Here is a 12,953-nt window from a genome sequence, read left to right on the forward strand (position 1 = left end):
ACAAACCCCAGTTGTTTTTTCTTCTGTGATGATATTAAGAACAGAATAGAGATAACACACAGAGAGCAGTGTGAAACGCTGCAAAGGAATTTAGCAAATGCAATGTTTTGCCCTGTGAATAATGTCACAACAAGCGGCGTGAGTCGTCTTTGCAGCCCTTTAGATGATGCGAACCACTGATGCGGTTCAGAGTAATGGTTTCTCTCTGCTTGGTGAAGTATTCACAAGTTCTTTCATTCATAAGAAAACATTTCTAAACAGGCTTCATGTTTTCACTATATCTGTTATGTCATTGCATAACAGGATCTTTTTCAAACTGAAGGCGATTATTTATAAGGTATTACATTATTTTAAATCATCATCTGGTTTTATCTGGATTTCTAAAGTTTCAGCTCATATGTCGAGAAATGTTGATGATTTTTTTCTATGTTCTCTGTATCATATACAAAAGGTAAACACTGCAAGAGCGTCCCCAGTTAAAGAGGCAGCTGGATGTCATGGAAGTATAGAAATATTTATATTTAAACTCCTTCAAGGAGATTACGTATGTTTTCATGATGTAAAACCAATGGATGGATTAATATGGATTGTGGCTGCAGATCCAAATAAAAATCAGGATCTAGTGAATTTAAATGTGGCTTCATCAGGGGACTGCTGGGCGTTGGTGGAGGTGTCTGTTCTCTACTGAGCACCATTGTGGTTTGAATACAAACTAAATGTGCTGAGGCTCAGAGCCCGAACAACGACAAGTGTACAAATTGTTAGGTAATGTTTTCATTGCTGTTTGTCTGTTCGCAGGATTATGCAGAAAACTACAGAACTGAATTTATTGAAAGAGGCTGTTAGGACGAGGTCATGAGCCAAGAAAGAATCCATTTACCTTTGGCGTGGATCGAGACAAAGGAGCGGATCCAGGAACGTTTTATAACCTTCTTTTACAACTTTTCACCAGTTTCCAAGAGAATAAATCATGGATGGTGATTAAAAAGATCAGGGATGGCTGATACTTGTGACTGGGTGCAGTTTGGTGGAGACCCAAATAAAGATTTGAATCTATTTTATTTATATGTGGTTTCATAACAGGGCTGTTGGTTCCTCCTCGTACACTCTGCTGTACGGACACTGTGGCATCAGAAGGGGACGAATGTCAGTGAAAAACATTGCTTGAAGTCCAAAATGTCCATTTTCAATGGATTTCAGGAGGAAACAGAGTCAAAGAATTATCTTTATCTCCCTTGGCCGAAACTAAATCAGAAAAATAGATAAAAAACCGACGAGTGTTTTCACATGAAAGCATCAATGTGTTATGAAGGAACTCTTTCTAAACTTTATCCCTCTGAGCACATTTAACAGCTGTGTCTGAGATGCAGACGCTGCGATTAGGAATGGCTGTGCTCCTTGGTCGCCGCTCAAAGGGAACTTCATCTGTCCTGTGCTGTGTATTCTTCACTAACAGAAACACCATGGAAAAGTAATCCTGTTTGGACAAATTCACCCTGGCTCAAAAAGTCAGCAAAAAAGAAGGAGGAATAAAATCCTCAACATTGTGAGGACAGAGGATGACACGGGCGGTCGAGGCCAGCGACTAACCAGTGGGCTGCTTGTAAATTGGGTGACTTTGGGGGATCTACGTCACAGAGGACCTTATAGCTGAATCTCTAAATCACGACAGGCTCTTTGGAAACACTAATTACGCATTTCCTCCTCACATCTCCAAACACTGCAGCACTTGTGACCTTATCTCTGGGGCTGTCAGAGTGTTGGCGTCCACATGGCAAGTGTGGTGATGAATGTAATTACCGGGGCCCAAAATAATAACACCACTGTCTTGGAGCCACCAGCAGCCAGTCAGTCAGTGGTAATAAGACCCCTCCTCCAACCCACCTCCTTCCCCTCCTCCAAATTAGTGCAGACGGGGACAGAAATAGAGTTATTATAGGTCTGGATCTATGGGAGGAACATATAGAGAATATGTTACAGAGGCAGGGGGGGGATTTATACTTCACTGGATTTAATCTGTCATGAAAACACTCAGTAATCCTATTACAAAGTTTATCACAACTCCATAACTTCAAAATTATCTGTACCAATGTTATTATACTGTGAAGCAGTTTGAGTGGTCATCAAGACTAAAAATGCAATAAATATATAAATATATATATAGGCTATGAATTGCAAATTAGAATGTTTCCATTTTCATTTTGTTCGTCTGTTTGAAATTATTAAGCTTTTACTTTGAAGTTCTTGCACTGTTGCATTTTGTTAATAATTTATTCTGGTGTTTAAACACCAGAAGAGTTTGTAAACCCCAGATCACGAAGAATGACTTTGAATTGTTTTGAAATATTCTTCTTGCTTTTTAGCACAGGACAGTAAAGTGCACTTATATTTCCTGTTGAGTGTTTTATACATCATAACACAATAAAAGAAACATCCTACAAACCAGCCACTGAACACTAATAAGTAAACATGTGTCAATTGGGAAATTATTTCTGCTTTTTGAGATTGTATTTATATAAGGTGATGTTTCCAGGGTCAGACAATACGTAGAGAGAGAGAGAGAGATTTTTTTTGACTAAAAACCTCCCCCACTTAAAAAGTGTGTTTGCTTATTATCACCTCACCAGGACGTTTGAGCCTCTATGATGACGATGATGACAGTAATGACGATGACGATGATGATGATGATGACGACAACGATGATGATGATGACTATGATGACAGTGATGATGATGATGGTGATGATGGATTTTTCACTAAGGGAGAAGATGCAGTAGATTTTAGATTTTTTTAACAAAGTAATTTGACTCTTTAGGCGTTATGAGTTATAATTACTGAAAGGACAGTATTTTATGCATGAAACATGTCTGGTAGGATTTTTTAAACTAGACCAATGCATATTTTCCAATGTAAATTTGTTTTTTCTATAATGTATTTATTCTTGTCTTCATTTCATATGTTATTTCTTGGATTATGTCCACACTTGTGGGGTACACATACTTTTCAATGTAAAATAATAACAATAATTACAATTATTGTTATTAATATTGTTACATGCATTCATATTATTATTAAGCACATTTTAAGAAACTGGTTTATGTGTTTCACAGACATAAAAAGCAGAAAATACAAAGTGCACTTAGAAGTTAATGCAGGAGACAATGGATAAAACATGTAAATGAAAATAATAATTTTAAACGCATTCTATAAGGAAAGTGAAGTAGTTTGTGGAATAACCACATGAGTGTAACACTCATGTTACATACATGGCTTAGATGTCTGCATATATAATAATTATAATAAAAATACTATTACTATCACTACTACTACTACTAATACTAATAATAATAATAGCAACAGTAATACTACTACTAATAATAAAAATAATAACAAGAGTAATTCTACTACTACTACAACTACTACTAATTATATATAATAATAATATCTAATGATAATGATAATAATACATTTAATCTATGCAGCACACTAAAAACATGCTTTCACTGACTGTAAACAGCCCTTTTATATAAGTTAGCAGTTTTTTAGGTATTCTTTTATTAATTGTATATGTTGTTATTAGATTAAATCCACTCTCATTAGTTACTTACATGTTTTTTAAATCTATGCTTCTATCTCACGGTGCACACAGAAACGGAACGATGTCGCCCTCTTGTGGCCACCGGCGGAAGTCCAGCTCCGGGATGAACTCTGACCCGGAAGAAGTCTGTGGTGTTTTTCTGTTTCCACACGTGTGTCGCGTTTGCTCCACAGCATCCGACCAACATGGCAGCGTGCAGCGCGGAGGAGCTGCTGGCCCAAGCGGAGCGGGACGAGGCGGAGAAGCTGCGGAGCATCACCGTCCACAAGGAGCTGGAGCTCGAGTTCGACGTCGGGAACCTGTTGGCCTGCGACAAGAACCGCATCGAGTCCCGGGACTTCAGGGGCCAGAGGAGAGACGACTTCCTGGGGTCTTTGGCCCGCGACAACACGCAGCTCCTCATCAACGAGCTCTGGAAGCAGCCCACGGAGCGGGTGGAGGAGGCGATCGTGGCCAAGTTACCGGCGCCGGTAACCCCGCTGCCGCGAGAGAAGCCGCCCCCGAAGCCCAGACCCCCGACCAAGTGGGAGCAGTTCGCCAAGCTGAAAGGGATTCAGAAGAAGAAGAAGACCAACCTGGTGTGGGACGAGAATGCCAAGGATTGGAGGAGGCGCTGGGGCCACAAGAGGGCCAACGATGACACCAAGGAGTGGCTGATCGAGGTGCCGCAGACCGCGGACCCCAACGAGGACCAGTTCGCCAAGCGCGTCAAAGCCAAGAAGGAGCGCGTGGCCAAGAACGAGCTCAACCGGCTGAGGAACATCGCCAGGACGCAGAGCGTCAAAGTGCCCGGCGTGGGTCTGACCCCCAAAGCCCAGCAGTCCAAAGACGAGCTGTCCCGAGCCGTGAGCGTGGCCAGGACCTCCACGGCCTCCGTGGGCCAGTTCCAGGACCGGCTGCCCAAGGAAAAGGCGCCGAGGAACACCGGCAAGAGGAGGAAGTTCGAGCCCCTCATCGGCGACTTCTCCGGCGAGAGGCAGAAGCAGCTGGACCTCCTGAAGGTCCTGGGCACCAAGAGGCCGCAGCTGGACATCACCAAGGCCGTGAACAAGCAGATGAGGGAGGAGGACAGAGAGGAGGCCGCCAAGAGCAGGAAGGGAGCAGGGAAGAAGGGACGCAAGGGGAACATGTCAGGGAAGGGTGGGAAAGGAAAGGGAGGTAAAGGTGGTGGAGGAGGTAAAGTTGGTGGAGGAGGTAAAGGTGGTGGAGGAGGTAAATTTGGTGGAGGAGGTGGAGGGAAGAAGAGAGGTAAACCTGGGAAGCGTTGAGGACTCTCACCTCCTGTCTCTCCTGGCTGTGCCTTGACATCAAAACACCCATGATGCAACATTCAAATGACTGATGATGAAGAGGAGGGTGATGATGTGACTGCAGGATGTATGTGGCTCTTCCACCTCATATAAATGGGGAAAAAAAGCTTCAGTGTAAATAAAAATTACATGATTGATTTCACGAATCCAGGATTTATTCCTTTTTTAGCAGTGTATAATTGTTTCAGTCCGTTTTCTCAACTTGCCAAACTTCTATTTGTTTTATAGAGTCGTCATCTTTCACTTTGAGGTTGTAAGTTGGTCAGAATGAGCAATTTGTAGATGTCAAATGTTAAAATATATAATTATACACCTGCTTTTTTAAAATAAATGTTTCTGTAGAGTGCAGAAATTTAAATGGGTATTGCTTTTTTTTTATTGTGCAATATAGTTTGATGATCAACACATGTGTGACACAAAACAACAAGATTTAATCACAGCAATGAAGTAAAAATATATAGAAAAGGTAATAAAAAGGATCATGTTTACATTGCAATTCAACCCTATACAAATACAAGTGAATATTAATAATTCAACATGGAACATTTATACATAAATTAATTTATACATTTACGTTTATCATCTAAATTGTTGCAGGTCGTTGTTGTAAAGCACAAACCAGAAAACTACAGTTTGCCTCAGTGTAACACAACTTCAACACAAAATAAAATCAATGCAGCTGTTCTAAGTGATTTTGTTGCATTGAAGCCCAGAGAAAATTACACATTCTTATTGCATCATAATGTGAAACCCTGCCTTTAAATCGTTATATTTACTGTTAATCAAGTTGTTTAAGCAACAGGTTGAACTTTATCATTATGGTCCACGATGTGTTTTTAATACATTCTTCATATTAACTGAACTAAACTGTCCAAACAGATAAATGCTTGAACTCAGGGTCAGTTTTTTCTTCCTAGAAGTAAACATCAGATCGGTTTTTCTAAGCGGCTTAGCTGTGGTTCTGCTTATGTAAAGGCTTTGCTTTGGCCTCGGTGTCTAGACCGAAAGGCAGAATGCTGAACTGGGAGCTGAGAGACGTGTGGCCGATCGTAAGAATCTGGACCTTCAGTGAAACTGTGGGCGTCTGAAATCCCTGGAAAACTCTGAATAACATATTTGAGATGCATATTTCTACAATATTACTCTATAACTAATAGTGTTTGGTCTTTTTGATTTCGTTCAAGTTTTTTTTAGAGCCGTGTGGTTGTTTGTTTGTGTGACTGAGATAATGAGGTGAATTAGTGGCCTCATCCATTTACAAGTGCTCCTCTTTCAGACGCTGGGCTAACAAACTTGTTGAGCTGCTAATCCGCGGCCCTGCTTCAACCTGATCCCTGGTAACAGCTTGTAATTCATGCACATTTTATACGTAGATCATAAATCATATCAAATATACGTTATTGTCCTCACGGGGACATTTTTCTTGGGCCAACGTGCTACAGCAGCTGCAGGACAGTAACAAACCAGGACATATTGTGTGAGACCCAGAATAATAATGCAGAATAACTGAGGTGAATATTGCACCCGCCCTGAAAACACTCAAAGGATTCAAACTCTAAAATGATTGTTGTCCAGCCAGAGCTCAGAAATGACCATGTGTGTCGCTGATCTCTCATGTTATTGATGGATGCTCTTTAATCGCAGCTCACAGCCAAGGTGGTGGTGATGGTGGGGTGGGGGGTGCTTCAATCACCATCTGTTGAACAATCCGTCACCCTGCACCCCCCCACACACAGCCACCATTCATCTTTGTCCCTGCTCACCCAGGCCCATGGAAAATGGGCCACAGTCAATAAACCCAAATCAATCAGGCTCTGTTGATGAGGGGGAAATTATGAGTTCTCATCCACGTCAGACGGACAGTGGCGGCGGCCTCCGAACTTATCTCGCATGTGGCCAGATGGTCAAACAACAATAGGGATGAAGATGAGGTGGTCAAGCATGAGCTCGGGGATGAAGGCCGCCTTGATTCCCACATGCAGCTCAACAAAATGTTGATAACAGATCTGTTTCTGCAGATATTTCACATTAAAACCCAGGTCTGTTTCATAATCTTACACTTTTCTGCTCTGAACTTAGATTTTCTTGAGTGTGTGTCTGTCCACTCTTGTGCATGCTTGTGTGTGTGTGTGTGTGTGTGTGTGTGTGTGTGTGTGTGTGTGTGTGTGTGTTGCCTTCCAGGGAGGATGTGTTGTTGCTTGTGTCCAGCTCCAGTCAGCGCTGCAGTGGATTAGTCAGCTGCATTTATTTTAAGGTAGTGCTCAGAGAGAGTGAGCGCAGGAGCCTCGGCCAGTGTGCAAGTTGCAGATCTGCCGAGATGCAGCACATCTACATGCACAGCCATGAGCACTTTGAGGTCTTCACCACCGTCCTTGCTCCACAAGGTGAGTGGAATCACATCTGCAGTGAAGCGTGGCGCAGCATGACATTATTTGCAGTGAGAGGAAGGAGGCGTTTCAATGTCAGGTGAATGAAAACTGATGTAAATCTGTTTTGTCTGTGTGAAGCGCAGAGCTGCAGGGACAGACATGTGCATGCATTCATGTGAAGAGGATCAGATGTGCACTTGCAGACATGGCAATTGATGAAATAAGCTTTTTTTTTTCCTGCTGATTCACAGGGAGGTGTCGATACAGGGCAGAGGCTGAGAAGGCAAGTTAACCATTCACACAAACATCCATTCACTGATAGAGAGCTTCAGTCTTTGGCTGCATGTTGTTAATCACATCCACTTTTTAATCCCAGAAATCCAAAACAAAATTTCCTAAACCCCATGTGTTGCATCTGTCCCATACTGATTGATATGAGTTTGACATTGAAGTTATGTAAAGTCAATTTCCTGCAGCTCCATTATGTGTCTCATTTGTCTAATTCCCGGAGCTGTATTTAGGCGGAACACATAATGAAGAGTAGACCCAGATTTAGGGTTTCTATTTCACTGCACAGCTCGTTAATCTCCGAGTCTTCACACTTAATCCTCTCCATTCACTGAGTGCGACCTGTCGACTGCCAAGTGCACTCGGACTCTGACAACAGCTGCAACCAAACAGCAGTGCAACAAACACCTGATCTGAATGATTTGAAAAATGAATGAATGCAATTTGTGGTAGAGTAAAAACGCCTAGTGTCCCCTCTTGTCCATTAGATGGTGGTGGTGCACAGCTACAGGCCCCACTGGCCAGAAGAGCTGGAGCTGTGCCCAGGTGACGTAATCCTGGTGCTGTCCAAGCATGAGGAGGGGAGGTGGTTTGGGTGGAGGCAGGATGGCCAGCAGGGCTACTTCCCCGCCTCCTGTGTGATGGAGCTGAGCCAGGTTGGTTCTGTTTTTTTTCTTTCTGCCTAAATGTGCTCAGCAATGCAGCAGGACTGAGATGATGCTCACTTTTTGTCTCTGCAGTTTTGCTGTGTTATTTAAATTCTTCATTTCATGATACCCACGCCCCCCCCCCCCCCCCCCCCCCCCCCCCCCCCCCCCCCCAGGCTTTAACTGTTATTGTTGCATATTCAGACATTTTTAAAAAGAACATACATATCCCCAATGATGTCAGAGTGATATCACCAACATTTCTTCCAAAAACGCTGCATAACAAACCAGAGGTCTGAAGACAAAGAGGCATTTAGGTTCCAGTAAAACACACAGTTGAGTTACAATGTGGGAAGAGAAGGATCCAGTGTGTTTGGAGTTAGATCAGTCAGTTTGGATCAGATTTGAAAACACCACAATGGAAATAAAAAAGTCACAAGCTACAGAGAAATAACTGTCCAGGAGCTCAATAGGAGAACTTGACTAATTTCTTATCCCACAAGTTTTTATTATATTTGATATTTGATTTTCTGAGACCAAATCACCTCAGTTATTATCAACAACATCTGATAACTGCCCTCTAGTGAAGCATCAGTGCACTGCAGGAGGGAGAGGATTCAACACAGCTGACTGATGATTGTGTTTATGTGGTCCTGTATGTATTTGCTTATATATAGTAACACAATATGAATATAATCCTACCTGTATAATGCATAAATAAAATACTATATCCATATATAGTGATGTGAAAACTTTTTTTTTCTTTCAAAATAGTTGTTGTGGGCATTGGCATCATTTTATTCTTTATATCAGACACGTTCAAACGAAGGATCAAGTGTTACAAATACATTTAAAGTCATTGTTCCACAAAAATCTAAATAAAGAAATAAATTGAAGCAAAAATAGAATCTAGAGTTTGAGCTGTTTAATGTGATTTCAGGTGAACAAACTGAGGGCAGATAAAGGAAGATATAAAAAGCAGCGTGCAGGTTATTTTAGCACATCAGTGAAACAGTCTGAACTCAAACGCTTTGTTTTCACTCTCGGTAGAATCTTCCTCCCAGAGGCCTGCAGAGGAGTTTGTCTCTGAGGAGCTCGGCATGGGACAACGACTCAGGTGGAGGACGCAGCAGATATGGAAAGTAAGTGTAAGGTTTAAACTCACACAGCAGCCGTAACAGCAAATACACATGTCACCCCTCAATAGGTGCATGTATACACACACACACACACACACACACACAACCCAGCAGCTGCTCACCACATCCCCCATCACAGAGTCCCATCCCATTGCTCTCCGCCCAGCGCCCCTGAACAGGTGGCCCCTCTCGTCCCTCATTAGTTGACAAAGCACACTGATTACTAAACCCCCAAACACACACACACACACACACACACACACACACACACACACACACACACACACACACACACACACACACACACACACACACACACCAGTTGTTCCCCTCTCACTGCATCAAATTAAGGCCAAATAAAAGTGGGGGAAAGGAAAGGCTTTGTAGTCATTCACCGAAAAGGAAATAAAAATATGACAGAACACATATTTTTATAATAATTTTTTCCTCAAGACAAATATTTAATATTTTTTATTTGAAATTTCAAAGCTGTTCGTCGGTTATAGCTGCTAGAGAAGCTGTTTGATAGGGCGCTGTGACTATCTCGCCGTTTGTGTGAGTGTAGGTGGTGTTCATATTTGACAGCCTGCCACTAATCTTTGCTTACACACTTAAACACACACAGTCACACAAGCATACACAAACACACACACACACATACACACACTACACAGAACCCTCTGTACAGCCCTGTGCCTGTCTTGTCTACTAGCGGTGGAATTTGGGTCATGAGGAATAAACAGGGCCTTTGTGTTTGTTATTTCCTCTTTGTCCCCCAGTGGACACATCCTGCAGTCGCTCAGGCGGGGGAGCAGAGGAGGTGGGATGGCACTGGATAGGGGCCAGGGCGAGAGCGAGGACCCCTTCCCGGTACTCAGGCCCCTGCAGATCTCGTCGCCTCAGCCTGTGGCCTCCCAGCAGCCTCAGACACACAGATCCCCGGGCCTGCTCCACAGGATTCTGTCCAAGTGCCGGAAAAAGAGTGAATGCCAGGGAGCCACCAATGGGGCCTTCGAGGGCGACTAGGAGGCCCTTCTCTTTATGCCGGGTGGTTCACTGTGGTGGGGCTGCTGCAGGGTCTCGGTGAGAGCGGAGACACCTCTGAGATGTGGAGGACGGGTCCTGGACATCCTGATCTGAGCAAAGGCTTGTTGACTGCAAGAAACAAGACAATACTCCTCTCTATGACACACACACACACACACACACACACACCAGTTAGTGACGTCACAATAGTGTTTCGTCAATTACATCTGATGGACAGTGCCGGCTGTGACGTCACTGATGAGGGCGGGACTAGAAGTGCAGTGAGCTGAGCAGCTGCTGTTTTCTACCTTGTTATTCAGCATGACAAGTTCAAAAGCCAGGTATATGCTACATAAAATAATATATACAATTATACTAAACTAAGATATGATTCAATATATTTAATCACAGTGACAGCAGTTATCTATTTAATCTAATAATTCCACAAATCTCTGTCTGGATGTGAAACGCATATCTCGAAAACCTTTTATCTCATCAGCCTCATACTTGGTTTGAGTATTTGTAAATGTCAGAGGAAGTGCAATGTTATTTGGTTTGGTTTGGACAATACATTCAATAGTATTACAATTTGAATAAACGGGCGACCAGTGCTTATGAGTGACATTTCGTGTTCATGACAATGCTGACAAGTCATTCTCTGCTTGAGTCAAGCTTCACCAAACTTTGAATGAACTGGTGAGCAGCTCTTTGTGCAGCAGCGGAGGCTCCGGGTTCTGCAGACTGATCTGGTCTTTACTTGCTCACTTCCTGCAGGTCACTTTTACAGTTTCAGAAAGAAAAGCTGCAACCTTCATCACCACAGGCCAAAACCAACAGGCAGGTTTAGAACGGGCACTGCAGCGTTAAGTGTAGTGAAGGAAAGTAAGATAACACTTGGTGGAAATCGGTGATGTCATCAGGGATACAATCGTCTGTTTCACCATTTGTGTTTCTTCCCTTCATCTGTGAATGTGAGTCTGTGTATATGGCTGTGTAATATTATTATTATAGTTATAAAACCAACAAACCCTTCACCGGCTCACATCTTTTTATTCCAGTGGAACATGCCTCAGTATATGACCTCATACCTCAACTCCTGCTCATTTTCCTTTTTGAACACTCGGGGCCTCCCTTCTATTTAACAGCACTGCAGAGAGCGAACTCTCTCAAGCGAGAGGAAGTGTAATTGAGGCCCGCTGAAAACCTCACCGATTGTGCTGGTTGCCCCAGCAACGCCAAGGCAGCTCTCAGAAGTCACGCGTAGTCGTCTTCTTCTTCTGCGGTGCCTCCCCCCCCCTAACAGTGTCTCTATAGGGTAGGCTGTAGATTACATCCCCGCAGAGGACACAAACACAGAGCCTAATCCTCACCTTGGCCTTGACCTCTGCAGGGAAACACACTCCTCCTTCCTCCTCCTCTTCTTCCTCCCCCACTGTTTGATATAATCCTTTGTAAGAAAGGCTGTAGGAGGCAGTCATTCTGGGGCCAGTGTTTGGAGGCAGGGAAGGGTGTAAATGTTACCAGCACAAGAAAAGACAGCTCCACTGGTCCCCGGAGCAAACTGAGATTCATGAGGAGAAGAATAGAGAGACTGTTACTGTTACATCTTATCTCAGGACGACATAATCTGAGAAGACCTTGCCCAAACCAGACTAACAGGTTTTCCTTAATGTAATCTTCTGTTACGAGATGTGCAGGAATCAGACGTGAACCAAAAGAGACACATCTCTTATCTGATCGCTGCTGGCTCCTCATTTCACATGGGGATTAGAAATCGGTTATCTGCGCCTGACAGGGATTCATTCAAATTCAGATTAGGCCTCATACTTTTACTCTGAAATGCAGCGAGCCCTCAGTCAAACGGGAGCCTGACTTCACCTCACACCGCGCTGACACACACAAGTGGAAACAGTGACCTATATAGGGGCGGAAAGGCCAGGGTCCAATTTTAACACACACACACTGACACACACTAACACACACACACAGTCCCAGGTCTGTGGAACTCTCCCGCCTAAAAGTGTCCTATCCCTGCTGTTCTGTTCTGTGCCGGGTTGTCTTCTGGGGGACTTGGGGGTGGGGGGGAACAGGGTGCCTGCCAGATGACTGTTCTGTCAGCCTTATAATGGGCTGCCATCTGCTGTCTAGCATACACAAAGGATAAAAGTGTGTGTGTGTGTGTGTGCGTTTGCTTATGTGTGATTGCTCAGAGGAAGAAGGCAGAGGAGATAGATTTGGTTCTGCAGAGTGTTTCATGTCCTCGGTGGACAAGGTAAACACAAATATAAACATACATTATGACGTCCATTAACACGATGACAGGAGATGTATAAGGAAAGGATGTCACGTTTTTACATTATATTCAAATTAAAGAGATGGAATATGTTATAATTTAAACGTTTCTCACAGTAACAGATTTGTAAATCTAAGTCTGTGCACAACAGGTACCTGTCTGCACATCAATAAGTCACTAGAATGCGAGGATTGATTCCCTTAAATCCTTCCATGAAGCATAAGGTGAAAGGGCTGCTGCCAATAACCAATTAAGAGGCAAAAGGTGCCTGACATCTTTCAGC

At 43.3% G+C, this 12,953-nt stretch overlaps 2 protein-coding genes across 2 annotated transcripts; both read left to right on the top strand.

Annotated features, from left to right (window-relative positions):
- The first annotated feature begins 3,718 nt into the window (after window positions 1-3,718).
- On the top strand, window positions 3,719-5,266 carry rrs1 (ribosome biogenesis regulator 1 homolog). Its single transcript, XM_020087574.2, has one exon. The coding sequence runs from the start codon at window positions 3,784-3,786 to the stop codon at window positions 4,864-4,866; it is 1,083 nt and encodes a 360-aa protein (XP_019943133.2). The 5' UTR covers window positions 3,719-3,783; the 3' UTR covers window positions 4,867-5,266.
- Window positions 5,267-7,088: 1,822 nt separating this feature from the next.
- LOC109629631 (uncharacterized) lies at window positions 7,089-11,409 on the top strand. The gene is made up of 5 exons (XM_020087398.2): window positions 7,089-7,292; window positions 7,529-7,560; window positions 8,054-8,221; window positions 9,263-9,354; window positions 10,131-11,409. The coding sequence occupies exons 1-5, from the start codon at window positions 7,226-7,228 to the stop codon at window positions 10,375-10,377; spliced, it is 606 nt and encodes a 201-aa protein (XP_019942957.1). The 5' UTR covers window positions 7,089-7,225; the 3' UTR covers window positions 10,378-11,409.
- The last annotated feature ends 1,544 nt before the right edge of the window (window positions 11,410-12,953 follow it).

Source organism: Paralichthys olivaceus, chromosome 17 (assembly GCF_024713975.1).
Source record: "Paralichthys olivaceus isolate ysfri-2021 chromosome 17, ASM2471397v2, whole genome shotgun sequence".
Taxonomy (NCBI): Eukaryota; Metazoa; Chordata; class Actinopteri; order Pleuronectiformes; family Paralichthyidae; genus Paralichthys; species Paralichthys olivaceus.

Excerpts from the sequence above, each read along its gene's own strand:
- rrs1 (XM_020087574.2), top strand. The coding sequence starts at position 3,784 with ATGGCAGCGTGCAGCGCGGAGGAGCTGCTGGCCCAAGCGGAGCGGGAC.
- LOC109629631 (XM_020087398.2), top strand. The coding sequence starts at position 7,226 with ATGCAGCACATCTACATGCACAGCCATGAGCACTTTGAGGTCTTCACC. Across the intron at positions 7,293-7,528 it reads CACCGTCCTTGCTCCACAAG|GGAGGTGTCGATACAGGGCA; the intron begins GTGAGTGGAATC and ends GCTGATTCACAG. Across the intron at positions 8,222-9,262 it reads GTGTGATGGAGCTGAGCCAG|AATCTTCCTCCCAGAGGCCT; the intron begins GTTGGTTCTGTT and ends CACTCTCGGTAG.